Genomic DNA, 19900 nt, shown 5'->3' with positions numbered 1-19900 from the left:
AATGGAGGGGATGGAATGCTGCACCAATAGCAAACTGAGTATATGCAGTAGTCTTTACAAAGCCGGGAAATCCAAATGGAAAGAACAATGGAAACCATTGGGGCCATGGAATGACCACATCATTCGGAACCTCCACAACTGAGGTAAAATCCGAAGGCTGGGAAATTCAGGGGCATCTCTATCTATTTAAATCATTGTAGCTTAGAGCAGTATGGATTTAGTTTAAGAGCTCCTTATTCAAACCCTTGTGTTTTATGTCAAGTGTGTCCATCGCTCTCCAAAGCTTCCTTTCAAACATCTGTTACCATTGGCTCAATCAGTCTTGTTTACTCTTTTGGGAGAGAGATTTGAACGGAGAGGGAGCTTATCCCGACCAAGACATAGTGTTGTGATTCACAAAGGGTTCCTGTTCCTTTAAGGGTAGGAGTAGCATTCATGCCACATTGGGGAATTGTCCCAGCAAAGCCTCAGCCCTGGCCCTCCTCTTCCTCAATCCAGGGCACTGGCAGCGGCTTCTCTTTAATAAAACTTTCCCTTGGCTTTCTACTGTCCAAATGAGCTAATGCAGTGACAGCAGCTTTCTGGACCTCCAGTGAGCAAACCACAGCAGTGTGTGTGCATGTCTATATCATTGTAATTTGGAGGGGGTGGGTGGGATTAGACGTCAGCTGGCAAGGTGAGCTCATTCCTTGAGCTGAGTACATGGAATTTGTGACCAGGCTGTCACTCAGCAGCAGGGAATGAGGGAAACAGGGACCACTATGTGCTTACTTCTGCTCTTTGTCTCCGTAGTTCTCCTTGGGACCTGAAGCTACCTCCTGAATTTTATCTAGGGAAGCTGATATGGGACTGGGACAGAGTTTTTATTTATATATTTATTATTACATGTGTATCTCACCTTTTTCCTCTTGCAAGGACCCAAAGCCATCTTGCATAGTCCTCCTCCTCCTCCTCCTCTCCATTTTATCCCCAGAACAACCATGCGAGGTAGGTTAGGCTGACTAGTCCAAAGTCACCCAGTGAGCTTCATGGCTGTGTGGGGACTAGAACCCAGACCTCCTGACTCCCAATCCAACCACTGCACCACATTGACTCGAAAATGATGGGAAGAGTCCTAGCAGTAAGGTCTCTGTTTCTGACAGTGCAGTTTTAACTTCGTTCCCACAGAGCCACCACATGAATGTAACTTTCTGCAACCACCAGCCTGGGCTTGACATTATTGTGAGCCACCTGGAGCAAGTTTCATGCATAAATCCAAAGATTAATGCTGATTATGGACAGTTTATAAATACTAAGCCAGCTGCATGTAATGATAGGCTGCTCCTCTGAACGCACCCCTCCCCACCATCCAACTGCTGCTCATCTTTCTTCTTCTTGTCTCCCTGTTTTTTACCCCCCCAACCCCCCCCAAAAAAAACGTTTCTGCTGGCAGTGCATGCTGCAGAATGAGAGTTCCATGCTTCCTGCCTTACTCCGTGCAGGATGGGAGCTGCTTGATGAACCCCACCCAGATGAGTCACTGCAGCATGGGGAGGAATGCTGGGCGGCTTCCCATTGATTTGATTTGCTAAATGTGGAGAGGTTTGGATCAGGGGAGGTTGCTTCATGGAAGGAATCCAAGCATTAGTTAATCATAGAGGAAAACTAGACTTGGGATTGCTGGGCTAGCTGAGAGGCAAAGGAAGGTAAAAGAAATAAAGTCTCTGGGAAGATTGTGGGAGGCCAGCTCAGAAGGCACAGGGAAAGTGCGGATACAAGCCATGATGTGCGCTGGCTATTAATACCATTAATAGTCAGCGGTGCAAGGAACGTTTATGCACATTTATAGCTACATGTTCCTTCTCCAAAATAGGCCTGAGGCCATCCCTTCCTTTAAGGCTATATCAGCTGCATTTGTGCCCATGCCCATCAGGTGTCTGTTCATTCATATTTTATCCTGCCCTTCATCCAAGTTTTTGCAGGGTGGCATAGAATAATGCTTGATTGGTTAATCATAGAGTGAGCTTCCTGGCTGAGCAAGGATTTGAACCTGATCTAAGCCCAGCTTTCTAATCACTAAACCAAATGATTCAAGGGCTAGTTCAGAACATGAGCTATTAATGACATTTCTGTCTCTGGCTTGTATCCTCACATTGCCCCAGATTGCCAGTATACATTTTTATTTGCTCCCCCCCCCCACCCCGGCAATGCCCCAGCTAATTTCACTGCATTGAACTTTCTTGCCTATAATCATGTATCAGGTTTTTCTCTACTCCGCCAACAGAAATGTTAGAGCTGGCTTGGGCATGCTGGGAGTTGTAGTCCAACACATCCAGAGGTCACCAGGCTTAGGAAGGCTGTATTAGAGATTCATTGTTCAGTAGGAACTAAAGCACCCAAAAGTGTTAAGTTCATTCCATTCCACCCCCACTCCAAAAGCATTTTGAAAGCCTGTTAGACACAGACTTATGCACATCTATTTGGGTGGGACTTACAGTGGAACTTATCAAACAAAGCGCTTTGTTTAGGGAGGTCCATGTACTGAGAGAGAGTAGGAATAAGCAAAAGTCAGCAGTAGGTTAGCTGATGTTCTCATCAGGCTCAGGCTCACGTAGGTTGCTGTGCTGGTAGTTTTCTTCCTCGTTGCACTGAGCGCGTCAGTCGTAAGGCTGCTCCTGCATGAAGCACGTACAAGCCAATCATGCCTTGACTGAGCACACAGCAGGACTTTGTGGGCATGTGAAGGTGACATACAGAAGGAGCCACAGATTCCAACAGGCTGGAAATGCATCTGCTGGGAACGTTACTGTAGTGCATTTATCTAGAATACAATGCTTAACATACATGGCCAGGGAATGAGTCAATTCTATACTGAAAAATATTTTGGAGTAAACTGGAGTGTTAGCAATTAGGAGTAAGTGGAGCATGACTTCTAGGTAATAAGTGCAACAATATAAAGTTAAGGAACCACATGGGAGCCTATCAAAACCCCATTTTATTTTCTCAGATTTCAGCAGATGTTATCTATGTGGTTTCAGACTTTTCTCCATACCCATGAGAATTGGCATATTAAAAAAAGAAAGAAACTGAAATTCTCATGGAGCTAAATTTTAAGTCCAGTTTCTGTAATAAAGCAAGTTTGCAGAAACACACACATACGGAGGAATCTTGTGCAGAAAGCAAGACACAGAAGCTGATTGTGACAAAAATGTAAAGAACAAGCACAGAGGCAGATTTAATATATGCCTTGGAACTGCAGGCCTCAGGACTGTGTATGTGGCAAAATCCCCAAAGGTCTGTCAATTGAGCCTGGCTATATGGCTCCAAACCAACTGGGCAGAGCAGGTGCATGGACCAAAGCCAGTACAAACTGTGCACACTACAGCAAGGTAGCCGAATGCAAAGCTGAGAGTCTCTTCCATCATCCTGGCTTCCTAACTGTGTGATAAGTTCCTACACTTCCAAGCTGAGCTCTCCAAGTGCATGAAGCAAATGAAATGAGGTGGGCGGTTACTAAGAAGAGGGCCTTTTCTGTTGTGGCACCCCAGTTGTACAGGGAGATCCCCAGAGAGTCTTGCCTGACACCTAAGTTGTGGTCTCTGCACCAGGTGGAGACCTTATTTTCCCAGGCATTTTAGTCTTTCAATTTCTGTTGTTTAAATCTGTTACTGTAATTTAAGTCTTTGCACTGCTGCTTGGTTTTATTTTGGTTTTTATTTTTATCTAATACTGTAGTTTTAAACTTTAAAACAGTTATACTATGTTTTATCATGTTGTATTTTATGCTTTTAATTGTTGTGAACCACCAGAGAACTTTGGCTATTGGATGGTATAGAAATGTAATAAGTAAATAAGCAGGCACACACGGTTCTGCCTCCTATTCCTGGCCTGATGTTGTCATCTTCATAATATTGTTGGGTCTTGGTTTGGTCCTTTCCCCTTGCAGTTGAGGTAGGCTTCTTGGTGACTGGACCTAAGTGACTCAGTGACAGAAACAAGCATGGGCTACCTGGGGAGTGCCCCCATGCCCCCCTTCGACATTATTGCATGTGTAGAATACACACCTGTGGGGGAGACAGGCTCTACCCCAAGTAACAGGTGTCTATTCGAATACCTGGATAGAGCCTCTGTGCACACCACATTATTCACAGGAGTCTCTTTAGGACTTCTAATGAATATACAGTGATTATTTGGGGGGGTCTGCAGTAGCATTCAATCCTATTAGCCTTCCCCAGCAGTTAGAAGTATAGCCCACACAAAAGTGTATCATCTCAATGAGAACTAGGCCTTAGATTAGGGAGGAGGGCAAGCAAGATCCACTTTGCGGTGGTTGGGGCAGTCTACTAGTTTGCAAATACTGTCTGAGTTCAAAATAGTTGTTTTGTGAATGTAGCCTTGTTGGTCTAGTGAAGAAAAAAACAATGAAGAGTCTTGTGGCACCTAAAAGACTAGCACATTTACTCTGGCATAAGATTTCATGGATGATAGCCTGCTTCATCAGGTACATGGAGTATTACTAAATTTGTTAGTCCTCATGGGGCCATAAGACTAGGGTGACCAACTGTCAGGATTTCCCCGGATTTGTCCTGGTTTTTGTTCTTTCCATGGTGTCAGGGGGGATTTTCTATAATTTTCAATAATGTCCTGGAATGACACACCTTCCCCTTTAAGGCTGCCATTAGCATGGCAGGAGGGAATGACATGCTTTCTTGAGGCACATCATTTCCCCACCCTGAGCTCCAATTGAGGTCTTAAAGGGGAAAGTGGGTCATTCGTGGACATTATAGAAAAGGCCCCAATTGGAGTGGATGGTGGTGGTGCAGAATGAAATCCTTTCCCCTCCTCCACTCCAATCGGGTTCTTTAAGGTGGTGGGGGAATAACGTACTTTCTGCAGGACTCAGAAAGCTGCTTCCCCACACACACACACTAGGTGTCCTCTTTTTTGGTTTCCCAAATATGGTCACCCTACATAAGACCCTTTGTCATATTTATTCATGTATGTTTCTTACCTGATCAGCAGCGATGTAGTGGAGCCAGGGCTCACAGGGTTGAAGCTCCAGGACTTTTTGATTAGCAGGGATGAGGACACCATCTGCCAGCTACCTAAGACATCCCTGTTCCCTCTGAGTGTAGTAGCAGTCCTCACAGTAGCTGGGGGAAAATGGATTTTCCTTGCAGCAGTATATTGTTGTGTGTTGTTCCCTATTGTAATGCAAAATATTTTGAGGTGGCCTGGTCTTGAATGGGTAATTAACGCTCATTACATTTACAATAGGCATATATAATACACACTCAGACTGATGGATCAACACTGCTTCCTGCATTTTTTTACTGCATATGTTAGTGCAGTGGAAGCAGTAGGAACTGTTGTGATTTTTGTTGTGATTTGCTTCAACAAAATCTCTGATGACCTCAAATTTAATCTTTTTCATTAATTTTTCTCTAGGTTAGGAGTAGGCAACCCAGGGCCCTCCAGATATTTTGGACTACAGCTCCCACAATTCAAGTGGGGATGATGAGAGTTGTAGTCCAAAGTATCTGAAGGGTGCCTCCTCCTCTGTAGGCAGATTCATCAAGTCTTGTAAAACAATCTTAGCTGAAGGATAAAATGTAGCATTATTTTTAGACTGGAATCATTCGGGGAGTTCCTTTAAACAAAACTAAACTGTGTATGAATACAGTGCATAAAATAACATATTGCATTAAGGCATGTCCTGCCACACCCACACTTCTTGGTAAAAGATTAAACGTATAATAGAAGAATACAGCCTATGATTGGAGCTGAATCATAGAGTACCAAAAGTAAGCAAAGATCAGAGGGACATGTAAAACAAGGATTATATTTAGTAAAGTAACACCCAGGTAATGTGCTGACCTCTCAGCCTTTGACCTGTCCTTCACCTCTCAAGTTCTCTGATGAACTGGCAAAATTAGGTCTCACCAAAGCTTGGGGTAAAACTTCACATTCAACAAAACCAGGTGGTGATAGAGTTCTTCCTGAACTCATATCACTTCAGACTGCAGGTGGTGGAATGGGATGGGTCACATTTTGGTTCCCTCATAGAAACTAGTATAAAGCCGATGTCACCATGGGCACTAGTAGTCCTGCTCCTTTCCCTCTTTTTTGCCCCTCAATCCCCTCACCACAGAGGGGTCATGAATTATGCAATTGAGGCTCATGAATAGTGAACCCCCCCCCATCGAAATGTGCATGCAGCATGGTCCAACCTCCTTCCTCGTGTGATTGACCACCTCTGTATCCTTTCCCTTCCCTGCTGGCGGTGACAACCTAATCATTCGTGTGGTGTAGTGGCTAAGGTGTTGGAGTGGGAGTCAGGAGATCTGGGTTCTAGTCCCCACTCAGCCATGGAAACCCACTGGGTGACTTTGGGCTGGTCATATATTCTCAGCCCAACCTACCTCACAGGGTTGTTGTTGTGAGGATAACATGGAGAGGAGGAGGATTACATATGCCACCTTGGGTTCCTTGGAGGAAAAAAGGCAGGATATAAATGTAATAAAGAAATAAAATAAATAAAAATAAATTCTGCTGTGCCCAGGGCCTACCTTCACACCACACTGATTGGCCAAGCACAGCTGTCCTTCATGCTGCTGGTAGAAGGGCTGCCCTGCCTGTTTGGCACAGAGGAACTTAACTGTTATCAAAGCTTGAACTTCTTTGAACTTTCAAAGTTTTCTGCACGTCTACCCCGCTCGAGCTTCAGTTTAAAACAAAAATGAACAAAATAGGCCTGTAGATCTTGAGTAATAGGCCGTATACTATTGTATTCTTATATAAGATGATTCCCTGCTTATTAAAAACAAGACCTAGTATATTGTAGCCTTTTTTTGGCATCCTTACTTGAAACCCTGGGGAATCTCTGCCAGTCCGAACAGACAGAACTGGACAGCTTCCTATGTTCTTAGTCTGACTACCAGTGTAAAACAGGCTGGTGATTGTTATGGACTATTAGTAATTATAGCTATTTTCTGTGAAGAAAACTTCAAGTCAGCCTTCAGCAATCTGGTGTCTACCAGATGTGTTGGACTGAAGCTCCCGGCATTCCCAGCCAATATGGCTATGCTTTTTGGAATATTGGGGGTTGCAGTCCAACACATCTGGAGGGCACCAGGTTGGGGGAGGCTGCTTTAAATCATTAGGAGAACACAGTATCTATTTTGGGAGCAGTAAGTTTTGTTGAATTTGCTGCTGTCCAGCGGCAAGCTTTCTGAATGGTTACACCTTGCTGTTTCGAACATGTGTTTCAAATATGAGTATTACTAGTTTTAACTTCCTGCTATTGGGGCTTCTTTGGCCAAGCTGCTGCTACTTGAGGGCCAGCAGACCAGTGCAAGAAGAGCCAAATTTAACCCACTCCTTAATGCTGCAGATCTCATCAGCTCCAGTCTCTGCTGCACTGCTAAAATCAATCATTCTAGTATGCAGTGGTGGGAGTCTACAACTGAGAATTTAGAGTGTGTTGTCTTCATGACTTGACTATCAGATTAGAGCTGAAAGGCAATGTTGCATGTTAGTGGAATTCCCCAGGGTGGAAGAAGTACTTGATACTGTGGGCTGTGTGCACCTTTGCCAGCAGGGGGCACTCAGTAATGCTGGAATATATTAAAATCTACCAACCACAGTAATACCTTTATTCACAAATAGTGTGAGCAAGCTTTTGAGTTCTCTAGAACTCTTCTACGGGCTGGATATTAAGCAAAACAGGAAAAAGGTTGTGGGAAAGAGAAAACGCTGGGCTTGATGGAAAGGCTCTAGAGTTCACAGTCTGAGTATAGGAGGTGTCATTCAGACTTAGGCTGTAATCCTATAAACACAGTTGCATTGAATTCCATGGGACTTACTTTCTAGTAGATGTGCATAGGATCACATTGTCAATTAGATTAACATGTGCTAGGTGCAAAATAGATTTTAGGTTTTGACGAGGGCTGTTCCCTGTTTTGGTGGGAAATATAGAAGCCATAAATTACTCAAATCTGTCTCTAGCACTAAGCATAATTCATTTGTCCTTTGAGAGGGAGAGAGCAGAAATATATATATATATATATATATATATATATATATATATATATATAGTAGACTTTAGTTTAGTAAAACTGGAGATTATTTTAGACGGCGAGTCTCACCTTAGCTCCTGAGTCCTGCCTTTAGGTGGTAAAACGTAATCTTCTTCTAGTGTTAGGATCCCTCTTGTGGACAGCTAAATATGGTATTCTACAAAACACACTGCCATTTCCTCTGTGCCACATCAAAGTGCAGGGGCACTTTCCTCTTGGAAATCACCTGGAAGGTGGGCTTTCCAACCCAATTAAAATGCCCCAAACTCACATTCAATTTCAGTTTAATAAGACAACTTTTATGCATCATTGTAATTATTGAAACCATGTCTGAAGGGTTTCATAGGGTGAGCTTCATCTCTCCCGGAGCTGTGAATCCATTCCAGAGATGGTTTTAATCATCACTTTGTATTTGTTATCCAGTAACAGCTTTTATTGAATCTAAATGAAAGGCATGCCTGGAAGCTGGGGCATCAGCAAATGCCATTAATTCTCCTTCCTTCCTTTATTTGTAATGAAAACACACAATGTGCTGCACTGCTGCATTGATAATTACCTTCATGCTCTTTACACATCAGTTCCCAAGCCTGCTTTTTATATCATGGCATGTGGGGTGGGAGGGAAACTTGAATTCTAAACTTGCTGGGTAGATCAACAACATGGAGCATTGAAGTGCCTTGTTATCCAAATGACCAGGGAAACTGTGTGCACTTACTAAATTTTAGTCTTTGCTTGATAGTCGCACAATTCCCCATTAAAAGATAATAGTGCGACATCCCCCAGTCTATACATAATGGATATGGAGTGGGTGTGAGGGAAAAGATAACTGAACTTCTGTTCGCTACCTGTTAAAAGGAAAATTAAGTATAGGATAAAAGTACGAGCCAGCACTAGAGAGGAGGTATGTTTAGCTTTTTGTCAAATAAAACAACAACAAAAGGTTCAAGAACTGGCAAGGGAATGATGGCAAAAGTAGTTTTGTTAGTGTGTTCAATCCTGTTCAGAAGGCTAGAGGAACACTCACACCACTCCTGGAGAGGAATTGTGGAGGATTGCTCAATTTATGTTACAGTAAATAAAGATGTTATCAGATGGCAAGGGCATGGGTGTGGGGAATTGCCATCATCCACACCACCAGAAATAGCACTATCCAGTAAGTGTCTATGACCCTCTTGCAGCCAAATTCCAATCAGCAAAAGCAAAGAATGCACATGTTGAAGAACTAATCCAATTTCTCTAGCTACAAAATGTAGCACATTGAGTACTAGGGAAATGCAATATCCTCTCCAATGGCATAACAGCAATGGAAAATACCTGGATTTGCAGGCAACGAATGAGAATTTGTGCATTCACTGTGATCAAAAACAATTGAAGAGTTGTAGAGCTCTGCCAGGCAGATTAGAGTTTGAATTTGAGGAGGCTTCCATAAGAACGTAAAGCAGGACCTTGTGAGATCAGACCGAAGACCTATTTAGTCCAGCATCCTGTTACCCATAGCAGCCAACCAGATGCCTACAGGCAGTCCAGGGTCATATTGGGTGAGAATTACTGAAATACAGAGTAGAAACTTTGTATCTTTTCATTGCTTTGAGTCATGTTACATCTGTGTACAAATGGAGTAGAATGCTTCCCTGCCTTGTCTTTTGATTTGGTCCTGTCTCATACACTCATGTGCAGTAGCATTGTCTGCACTGGTATAACTTGCCAGGAGCAACTCCTCAGTCAGTCTTCACCAATCTGATGTCCTTGAGGTGTGTTGAATTACAATTCCCATTATGCCATGATGGGAGTTGCAGTCCAACACATCTGGAAGGCACCAGATTGGGTAAGGCGCCCCTAGGTATTTATCCTTCTCTGTCTTTAAAATCAGGCTTTGGCATTCAGCACTGGTGTCAAATGCTATAGAAGTATAAGTTAAGGTTCTATGGAACAGAACACCTGTGATTTAATACTTGAATAGAAAGAATGATGGGAGGTACAGCTGCTCCTATTGCAATCCTGCCATGGTTGGAAGAGGGGCTATGCTTCCAGAATATTCACCTTCCTATGTAAATAGCCGGAAGTACTGGAGCTCAGTCCTGTACTGAATCTGGTAGCCTGTTAGAAGACAGTAAACACTTGGTCTTATTCACTGTGCACTTGCACTTTCTCTGCACCCCATTAGGCCTAATGCACAAACCTGACTCCAACCTGACTTTGCAGTCTCAGGCTAACATTCCCAAGACCTGAGATTCGGAGTGCATATTCCTTCTAGGTGTTTTGATTTTCAGGAGTGCCTGGCTGAATCTGCCTGCCTCTTTCCACTTCTAGCCCTCAAACCTTCCTCTCTGTTCTATTCCTGCAGCTCCCTGGAGATGACGTGTTATGACAGCGACGAAGCCAATCCCCGCAGTGTATCCAGCCTGTCAAACCGTTCTTCTCCCCTCTCCTGGCGCTATGGCCAGTCCAGCCCACGGCTGCAGGCTGGGGATGCCCCTTCAGTGGGTGGAGGCTGCCGCTCAGAAGGCACCCCCAGCTGGTACATGCATGGGGAGCGAGCTCATTATTCCCACACCATGCCCATGCGCAGCCCCAGCAAACTCAGCCACATTTCCCGCCTGGAACTTGTGGAGTCGCTTGATGCTGATGACGTCGATCTCAAGTCTGGGTACATGAGTGACAGTGACTTAATGGGCAAAACAATGACCGAGGATGATGATATCACCACAGGGTGAGTACTGCTGTCAAGCATCACACATGCACAAAGTTAACTGCTTAGCATCAAAAGTGGGCCTTGGAAGATTCTTGCAGCAGCTTCAGCTGAAATATCTTTGTCAAGCTAAGGTTATCATTTATCTTAAGCATCTCTCTGCCTTATCAAAACAGGTTCTGTGATTCTGAAAGGGATGGGGCTTGTTTTCAGCTCCCTAGCTATTATTGCATTTGGCAGAAGACATTACTGTTTTTGCACCAAATATCCTTGCCAGTATGGTACATGATGACACTTAACTTGCTACCAAGAGGACACTAATAGTAGCAGATAGCAAGTTTGTGCTGTGACGAGATGATGCATCCTGCTGAAACCATTGGAGACCAGGGTGTTTTGTTTGTGTTCTGAAAACCTGGCATGCATTTAGTGCTTCTACAAAGCAAGTACCCAGTCCAGCTTGCGGCAAGCTGCTTCTACAAAACGTATATTTGTTATTGGCTTGAGGAAAGCAAATTCTGTTTTGTAGATGGATGAAGTGGGAAGGGGTGTCTGGCTGAAACTGGATATAAATTGGATAGAAATAAGCTACGAACAGGATTTTCACTCTTCGATTGCTGTGTAGATTCTGTAGGAGCAGAGAGAGGAGGGGGCGTATTGTTGGCTAGCGAGGTAATAGAGAGCAGAGGATGTAAATGGGAGATGAATGGATAGCTAGATAAGTGTAGAGATTCTATATATAGCGACATCAAAGGCCAATCAGAGTGATAGTCTATGCCAGGGGTGCAGACACTCAGATTCAAACAATCTGGTTGTTGCAATTCAGCCCCCTCCTGGGTTCCCAGAAGGCCAGGTACCCTTTCCCCCAGCCATCAATTATTGGATGTTTTCTCGGCTGTTGTGGAGTTTTCCTCCTTATTCTAAAAGGTTGAAATGCCTCTCCTAAGGCTTAGTCACTGGTAGTAAGAGCTTTATGCTAAAATAGGCTGGCATTTTTGTCCCTGTCCCTTTTTTCCCATTGGCTCCACCCACCACTGGAATGTGGGTTGAGGTTTTTTAATGGAATTGTTTTATATGTGATTGTAAAGCGCCATGATACCAGAAATGGTGAGGTGGCGCTATAAAAATGCTTTAAATAAATAAATAAATAAATAAAAAATAAATGTGGTCCCTGGGAGGTTCTCCGAAATGTAATTTGGCCCTTGAGCTGAAGTAAATTCTGTACACCTGGACCATGGTGTATGTTTGGATTTTAGCCTCCCTTAACAATGAAGCTATTTCACTGGCAGGTCAATAACAAATGTCTGCTACTCAAAGTAGCTCTGGATGCACCTCTTGAAAGCATATTTTGTAGACAGGGGATCAGATAAGGAAACAACAGAGGATTTGATTAATTATTACTTCTCAAGAAAATACTTTGCTCAGTTTGATTGTTTTACTTATGTTTGTGCCACTTCATCAGGCTTGATGAAGCCCATTGGTAATACAATGATTTTTTCCAGTCACCATAATCCCGATATTATAATCCATAATCCTAGATCCTAAACATGTTTCTTGAAATGAGATTAATTTCTATGTGAAATTTTAGGACTAGATTGTCCACCAGCCAGTCATCTTAGTTAACAGAGAGCTGCTCTGGGGAACGTTTGTAACTTCTGAATATGGATGTTGGAGGAATCTGCAATGGATTGAAAATGAAATGAGTTTGGATTTCTGTGAGTCCAACCCATGGATTCCACAGTAGACTGGCTTTTTCTGAGTTGCATGGGTTTTGTGGACTTGCAGACCATTTTTTTTTAATTTTCTGGAAGTGTATGCAAATTTAGTCATACAACGTTGCTGGAAAACACATGAATATATACACCATTAAAAACACACACAAGGTTTTATACATCTCTGATCTCTCTTGAGTCACTCCTGTGTGTCAATCTTGTGTGTGTCTGTGTGTGTGCACGTGCACACACACCCTGATTGTACCCTGAGCTAACAATAATATGTAAAATTTAATATGCTATTGAAAGTTCTGTAAATTGCGGTGGACTTTTTTTGTGGACTTTTCTGAAGGGGAAAAGAATCAAAATCTGTCAATGAGTGAACGATGGCGTAAAAGACGCCTGGCTATCCACACATCACAGACGGAACTTATTTAACAAAATACATATATCCCTTCTTCTGACAATACTTGCTTCTTGATCAGCAATACGGAATCCTTGCTTGGTTTTCCTGGGCAATTGCTTCATATTGTTTCCAAAGCACAGGTCTGGTCAGGTTGCAGCAGCGTATTGTTTTTATTTCTGGTGCTGTGAAACTGGCCCTGACCAGCACTCTTTGTAGGGTATTAGACCACAAACTGGAAATCTTCCTTTTGCGTTCAAAATTCTGAGACAGAAGGAGAGGACACAGACATTCTACCTCTAGCCCACTCTGTTATTAGTCCCTACCTACTCCTACCTCTTAGAAGTTTGTGGAAGAGAGGGGACAAAGGAACTGGTGGAAGAACTGGAACGGAGGCACAGTAGTTGCATCCTCTTGTACTGTCTTGTAACTTTTAAAAGAATAAGCAGGATTTCTAGGGTGTGATTTGGCAGTCCTGTAGCTTGTCATTTACAGAGACTTAATTTGCAGCTTTTCCATGCAGCTTGGCACATGTTAATAGGACTCAAGCCTGATCTGAAAAGCAGCAGAAAAGAACTAAACAGAAATTCTTTACCAGCAATACAAAGCTAAGTTCTTCAATAGCATTAAATGAGAATATCCTATGTCTGATAGATGAGGATATCCTATGTCTAGTTTCGTATGTTACAACAAGGAGCCATTGCATCCCTTGGTTTCTGAAGATTTGTTAATATTTGGTAACATGCAGCTCTATCCTTGTTAATTTGAATATTATACTCTGAATTGTTGGGTTGTTTGGAAATGAAGGGCCTTTGGCCTTGTTTTCTTTTGGCTGCTCACCTCCTGCTGCTTGGGAGAGATGGAAACTCACAGAGTGAGATATTATGTCATGAGTTTTCCATTTATCATTGGAATGATTTTAAAAGTCCCAGAGCTCCATCAAGGGAAGGGGTGTAGGCTTGGGCCTAAAAATACTCACATGTCATGGAAAGCTACGCTAGAGAGTCCTTGTTAATTCCACAGCTCTGGTCTGCAGATGTGTAATTGTGACAAGCCCCAAGTCCAGCTGTGAGGCCTCTTAACATTGCTATTATTGGGTTATAATAATAATGGAACTTATCACTAACAGTATAGAACTGAACAGAGCTAGATGCTGTGAGGCTTAAGTGGAGGAATCCGTATGGAGAGATGAAGGGCTGTTTCTTGTCAGGTAATGGGTAGTATCAAATTAAAGGTTGCCAACTTTCTTTTACTAACCCTGGTCCTGGGCTTTCAACAGTAACCTAATATGCAGAAATTTAAGCAAGTGAAGATTTCCCCATCCATGCTAGGAAAATCTTTACCTACTTAATTTCTGCATGTAGACTGCTGAAGACATATTATTAGCAGGTGAGGGGAAAATGCTAGACACCTTATCTCTATTTCAAGCAATTCTTTATAAAAAAAGAGGGCACTAGGTATTCCTCAGAATCAGGCCCTATAATATCAGGTTTTGAACTTACTTTAAACTTCAAGATGGTTCACACATGCATGTATACTATTTGACTACTCATTACTTGATTTGTATGAACAGACTCCATGAAAAAATATTGTGTCCAAGTTGATCAGGTGACAGATTTGTGGTAACACATTCATACATGAAGTCAATGTTTGATGTTGAACTCATCAAATGATGAACCTGCATGTATGAGTCAGCATTTGTGCTCTGCAAATGATATGGCTGGTGGTACTGCCAGGCTGTTTTATAGACAGGTGGATGCATTTGGATTTAAGGTTACATGACTGTGTTTCTTCTCAAAACTTGCCCCTCTCCACACACATGGTTTTGGGATGCTCTCCTCTGTTTTGGCCTACGTTCAGTTTCATAAAAATCCAGCCCTGCTCTCCTTCGTAAGTCTCCCATCCCTCAAGCTTGTCCTAATGCCAAAATCCTAGCATATTGGAGGTTTCCTGTTTCAGTGCAAGAGAAAATAAATAATTCCTAGTGCTCGATTTTGTCGCAGTACAAGAGAGAGAGGATGTTTGGCTGGTTAAATGACAGCTTGAAGCAAGCGAAACCCCAGCTGTCTGAGGGCTCTGGTGACAAACCACAATTCTTAGCAGGTGATGTGGGATTCAGACTAACATAGAGGTGTGTCGGCCTTTGCTCTGCATGGGCGTTTCTCTCTCTTTTTCTCCTTTTTTCCCCAAGTGGTTTGATAAAGAAGACTTGCTATTATAATACATAGCCCATATTCAGAGAGGGTGGGAAAGCCTCAGGGGGACATCCAGCTGGAGTTTTATGTAAAATGGGTGCCAGATCATCATTTCAAAACTAAGGGACAGCCGTCTTTCTTTCTTTGTTTGTTTTAAAAACAACTATATTTTTAAATTTATTTCTTTACTTCTATGGAGCTGTGATCTTGTGAAGTAAGGAGATGGCTAGGGTGTCCTGTGGCTCTGCTATGTTCTGAATTAAGGGACATTCTCTTCCAATAAAGGACATCTGGCACCCCCATTTGCGGGCTTTTTCTTCTCAGAGACATGCTGAGGAATAGTACTGTTATATTGGCTCTGCTGCCTGTTGCGCCCATGTTTCTGTTACAGCCTGATTGTTTAATCACTTGCAGGAGAGCTGCCTCATTTCTACATGGGCTAGAAGTACAGGGTCACTGTTAATGGACACGAGGTGTGGGAGGCGATGCTGTGGGCCCATTTCCAAGTCTCAGTAGGGTCCAAAAAGAAAGTCAGGATGGATTCTAGGGTTGCCAGGTCCACATCATCAGACGTCTTCTGTCTTTGACCTTCCATCAGCAAATCAAAGATAATCCTTTGGTAGGCTGACCATATGAAAAGGAGGACAGGGCTCCTGTATCTTTAACAGTTGCATAGAAAAGGGGATTTCAGCAGGAGTTATTTGTATGCATGCAGTACCTGCTAAAATTCCCTTTTCAATAAAATTCCCTTTTCTGTTAAAGCTACAGAAGCCCTGAACTCCTTTTTCATATGGTCATGCTAGTCAACTGGCTGTTAGTTTTTATTGATGTTTTACTTATCTGTAATAATTTTTTTTTACTTTGCATTTTACTGTTAGCTGCCTTAAAGCACCATTTTGTGGAAAGGCGGGATAGAAATTTAACAAACCAATAAATAAATAAATAAATAATGTGTTTAGCTCTGCATCTGAGACCACCTCTGACATTAGGCAGGTGGTGGCTGGGAAAGGGCCTTTTCAGTGGTGGCACCCTGATTGTGGACTCTTCATGGCTGTATGTTATGCCCAATTTGATTAGTTTGGGGTGCCAGGTTAGGTCTTTTTTATTTGCCAGTTCTTTAATTGATTTTTTTTAGTGTTTCACACTGTCTCTGCCTTTATTTATTTATTTGTTTATTTTATTACATTTACATACCGCCCCGAAGCTGTCTGGGTGGTTTATCTATTGTTGCTTTTATTGTGGGTTTGTCTTTGTCTGTAAGCTGATTTGGAAATTTGATTTTAAATGCGGAATAGTTAAAAAGCAAAGCAAAACAAATGCTGCTCCATGAGAAAAATATATATATCCAAAATCCACAATTGGGCAATAATTTTAATAGGACCAAAAAAGCACTCTATAACAATGTGCAAGCTTTCAAATTCTCCAGAACTCTTCATCAGGCTAGTTGGTACAAAACACAGGAGGTGGGGGAAGAAGAAAAGTCCAAAAATTGGCTGGATTTGGTGGCCATGTGAACTGCAGTTTAACTAGACCCATCCTCAAATTAGATATTGCAGACTGAATGAATTTGTCAGTGGTAGATGTTGCAAGTATCATGTGATAACTAGCTATGCATTCTCGGAGGGAGATGCAGCAATGTTTGATCTCCATTTCTGAAAACACAAAGTCCAGGTATAACTCTGATCTGCCTCTTGCCTTGGGCAAAACAAACAGGTTCCCGGGCCAGTGTAGAGCAGAAGTGCAGAGAAACATGACAGTCCTTATATTAGCAAATCCGAAGATTAATTTTAGGTAGTACACTAGGCAAAATAATTGAGGCCAAATTGTATGACCTAGTCATTATGGGGAGTGGAGTCCTGAGTGCAAAGTCTCTCTATAGGTGGTAGAAAATATTCCTGCGGTGGTAGATTGCACCCTCCATGGCTAAATATGGTATTTCCCAAAGAACATAAAAGGCTCTGAAGTGACGTAATGGCCCCTTTACCTTAAAACTTGAGAACATAGTGATTTTTCTACAATAAAAATCAATGCATAATTTAAGAATAATACCTATCTAGCACAGAAGTCTAACATTTCAAATGTGGGTAAATATACTAGACAATTCTATACTTTTTATACTAGCAGAGTGATTTTATATCCTCCAACTTGTTTCCATTGATTGTTGCAATCGTTCCTGTAGCAGCAGGTCATCCATGAAGAGGGAAGTTCCCAACCTGTCCTTTCCTTAGGATGTTTTGAAAAGGAGAAATTCTTTTCCCCTGAATGGAATCCATAGCGGAATCTCTGCTGCAGCTATTATAGTGGTTCACAAACAGGCCTTGCACTTGGTTTCCAGTCACCAACAGCAGCCCAGCAGAAGTTATCCCTCAGCCAGACACTCAGAGCTTCCTTACATTAGGAAAAAACCCACACTTTCTTACTACAAGCCCCCAGTCTTAGATTTTTTCGCGTTCAAAATGGACTCCTTCAGACAGCGATGAGCAGCAACCACATGATTTTTAATTGAAAAGAGCAGGTTGCAATGAAACAGCTCCATCTAGTGGTGGAATAAAAACCTGTCATAAATAGATACTGGATTATCTCTGTGTTAAAAAACCACAGAACTATTGGGGGAAAGGGCGGGAGATGTCCTGTTTGTTTATATCATCATGAAACCGACCTGCAAACTTCTGGGAGTGGCCAGTCACAAGCATGATATAAATCATTCATTTAGAGATCCCCTCAGATCTTTACTGGGGAGGGCATTCCCTGTTGTACCTGCCCTCTTCATACAAACCAATGTTCCACTGGGACTGATGCCCAGACAAACGGGATGCTGGGAACGCTACTGAACCACTGCCCCGTTGTGCTCAAAGCTGACTGTATTGCCTTCCTGGGAAGCCAGTATATTCTGCTGAGTTAGAGGGGTGAGAGATGGTTTTGCCCAGTTGCCCGGGAAAACTTCGGTGCACGTGCTCAGTAGGAAGGAGGCTTTGAAATGAAGCTTTTTCTCTCTCTCTCTGGTACTTTTATCCTATTGTGCAACTATAGTGAATTTTTTTAAAAAGGACATTAACCAAATACTTCAGAGAATGAAGGAGCAAAGAATGTGGAAAATGACAGTCTGCTGAGTGTCCCTTTAATTCAAACCAACATAAAGAAACAAACTGATGCCAAACAAGCACAAGTGTCTCATTAACGAACTCTGTAAAAATGAACTTTGCTTTGCTATTAAAATACGTTTATTTCTCCTGTGCAAAAATAAACTTTGGCTTGGCATGATTTTAGTTTTGACCCCTGTACCCTTGGGGGACACAGCCCACCAAATGAAAATCACTGCTTTAAGGCAGCATATTGGCAGTGTACATCAAGGGTTATTTATTTAGTTACATTTCTATTCTGTTTCTCCCAGGGTCCTTGGGATGACTAACTACAATTACAAATAAAACAAAACACATGATGTGTCATGAATATAAAATGTGGCCAAAATGAATAGGAGACGCTATTCTACCTTTTCTATTGAGTTTGTTTTGTTTTGTTTGTTTGAGCAGGGGATTGGACTCAATGGCCTTATAGGCTCCTTCCAACTCTACTATTCTATGGTTCTATGATTACATTTATATCCCACATTTCCTTTAAAGCAGTGGTCTTCAACTGGTGGGTTGCAACCTAGAAGTGGGTCACGAGATTAGTCCAGATGGGTCGCGGCAAAGCTGTTGCCACCATGCTGGACATGGAGAAAATTGTGAAAGTGGGTCCCGTGTTGCAGGTTGAGAGTCTGAGATGGGTCTCAGATCTGGACCAATTGGAGACCACTGCTCTAAAGCCTCTCCCTCGCTTTATCTTCACATCTACCCTGTGCAGTAGATTAGGCTGAGAGTTGGTGATTGGCCCAAGTTTACTTGGTGAGCTTTTTGCCTGAGTGAAGATTTGAACCCTGGTCTCCCCAGTTTTGTTGACTCCCCAGTTTAACAGTGGCCTGGTTTACATGACATGAGTGTGGTTAATAAGCCACGGTGGCTAATTAACCACCATTACTGTCATGCACCATCTCATTTTCCTAATTACCCTTGTTGGGCATGAGTTGTCATGACATGCAAACCTGGCAAGGGTGGGTGGCTGGTATGGCTAACAAACCACCAAGAACCCATGCTCTGTTGTAGTGCTACACAGTATGAATGTAACGTGTATTGTTGGTAAAAATTCATTGTATTTCATAGAATGGATACTGTTGTTTTATACTGTTGTTTTTATATTTTTGATGGTTTTAAATTTTGTATACTTTTTAATGTTCACTGTTTTTAACTTTTGTAAACCGCCCAGAGAGCTTTGGCTATGTGGCGGTATATAAATTTAATAAATAAATAAATAGAAGTGCCATTGTGTCAATACGAGAGCTAGGTACATTGAGAACAGTAGTATGACCAAGTCCAAAAGTAAGGATGAAGTTATTGATATTGTGAGGATTATAAAAGGCAAAGGTTAGATCTGGTTGCCCAGAGAGATCCCGGGAGAACGAAACGCCTACCCAACAATGCCTACCTAACCTCTGCAAACCATGCTTGCCAGTTTGGTAACTATAAGATCTTAATGATGACTGCTTTGTTGGTTGAGAGGAATAGAACTTTAATTTTACTAAGGAATATGCTAGCCACGATGCATATAGTAATGAGTTTTGTTTTGTTTTATCATTGCATGCTTTGTTATTTTGTAATACTGTTTGAGCAATAAAGTATGTTTTGTGGTACCACTTTGTGTTATTTGGCTTGAGAGAAGTTTCAGGGACCACAGCCTGTAGATATTAATTCTTGATGCCCAGAATACTCAGCTGGATTCATAAATCTATCACTGAGTGATAGATTCTCTCT

At 42.3% G+C, this 19900-nt stretch overlaps 1 protein-coding gene across 1 annotated transcript in view; it reads left to right on the top strand.

The window, feature by feature from the left end:
* The window catches only part of NAV1 (neuron navigator 1), a 327863-nt gene that overhangs the window by 202888 nt on the left and 105075 nt on the right, over nucleotides 1–19900 (top strand). Inside the window, exon 6 of the mRNA XM_063143867.1 lies at nucleotides 10402–10767. Coding sequence (XP_062999937.1) covers nucleotides 10402–10767 — 366 coding nt within the window. The remainder of the gene's footprint in view (nucleotides 1–10401; nucleotides 10768–19900) is intronic.

Source organism: Elgaria multicarinata, chromosome 1 (genome assembly GCF_023053635.1).
Source record: "Elgaria multicarinata webbii isolate HBS135686 ecotype San Diego chromosome 1, rElgMul1.1.pri, whole genome shotgun sequence".
NCBI lineage: Eukaryota > Metazoa > Chordata > Lepidosauria > Squamata > Anguidae > Elgaria > Elgaria multicarinata.
The sequence above is the reverse complement of the archived record's forward strand: the minus strand, read 5'-3'. Positions and strand labels throughout refer to the sequence as shown.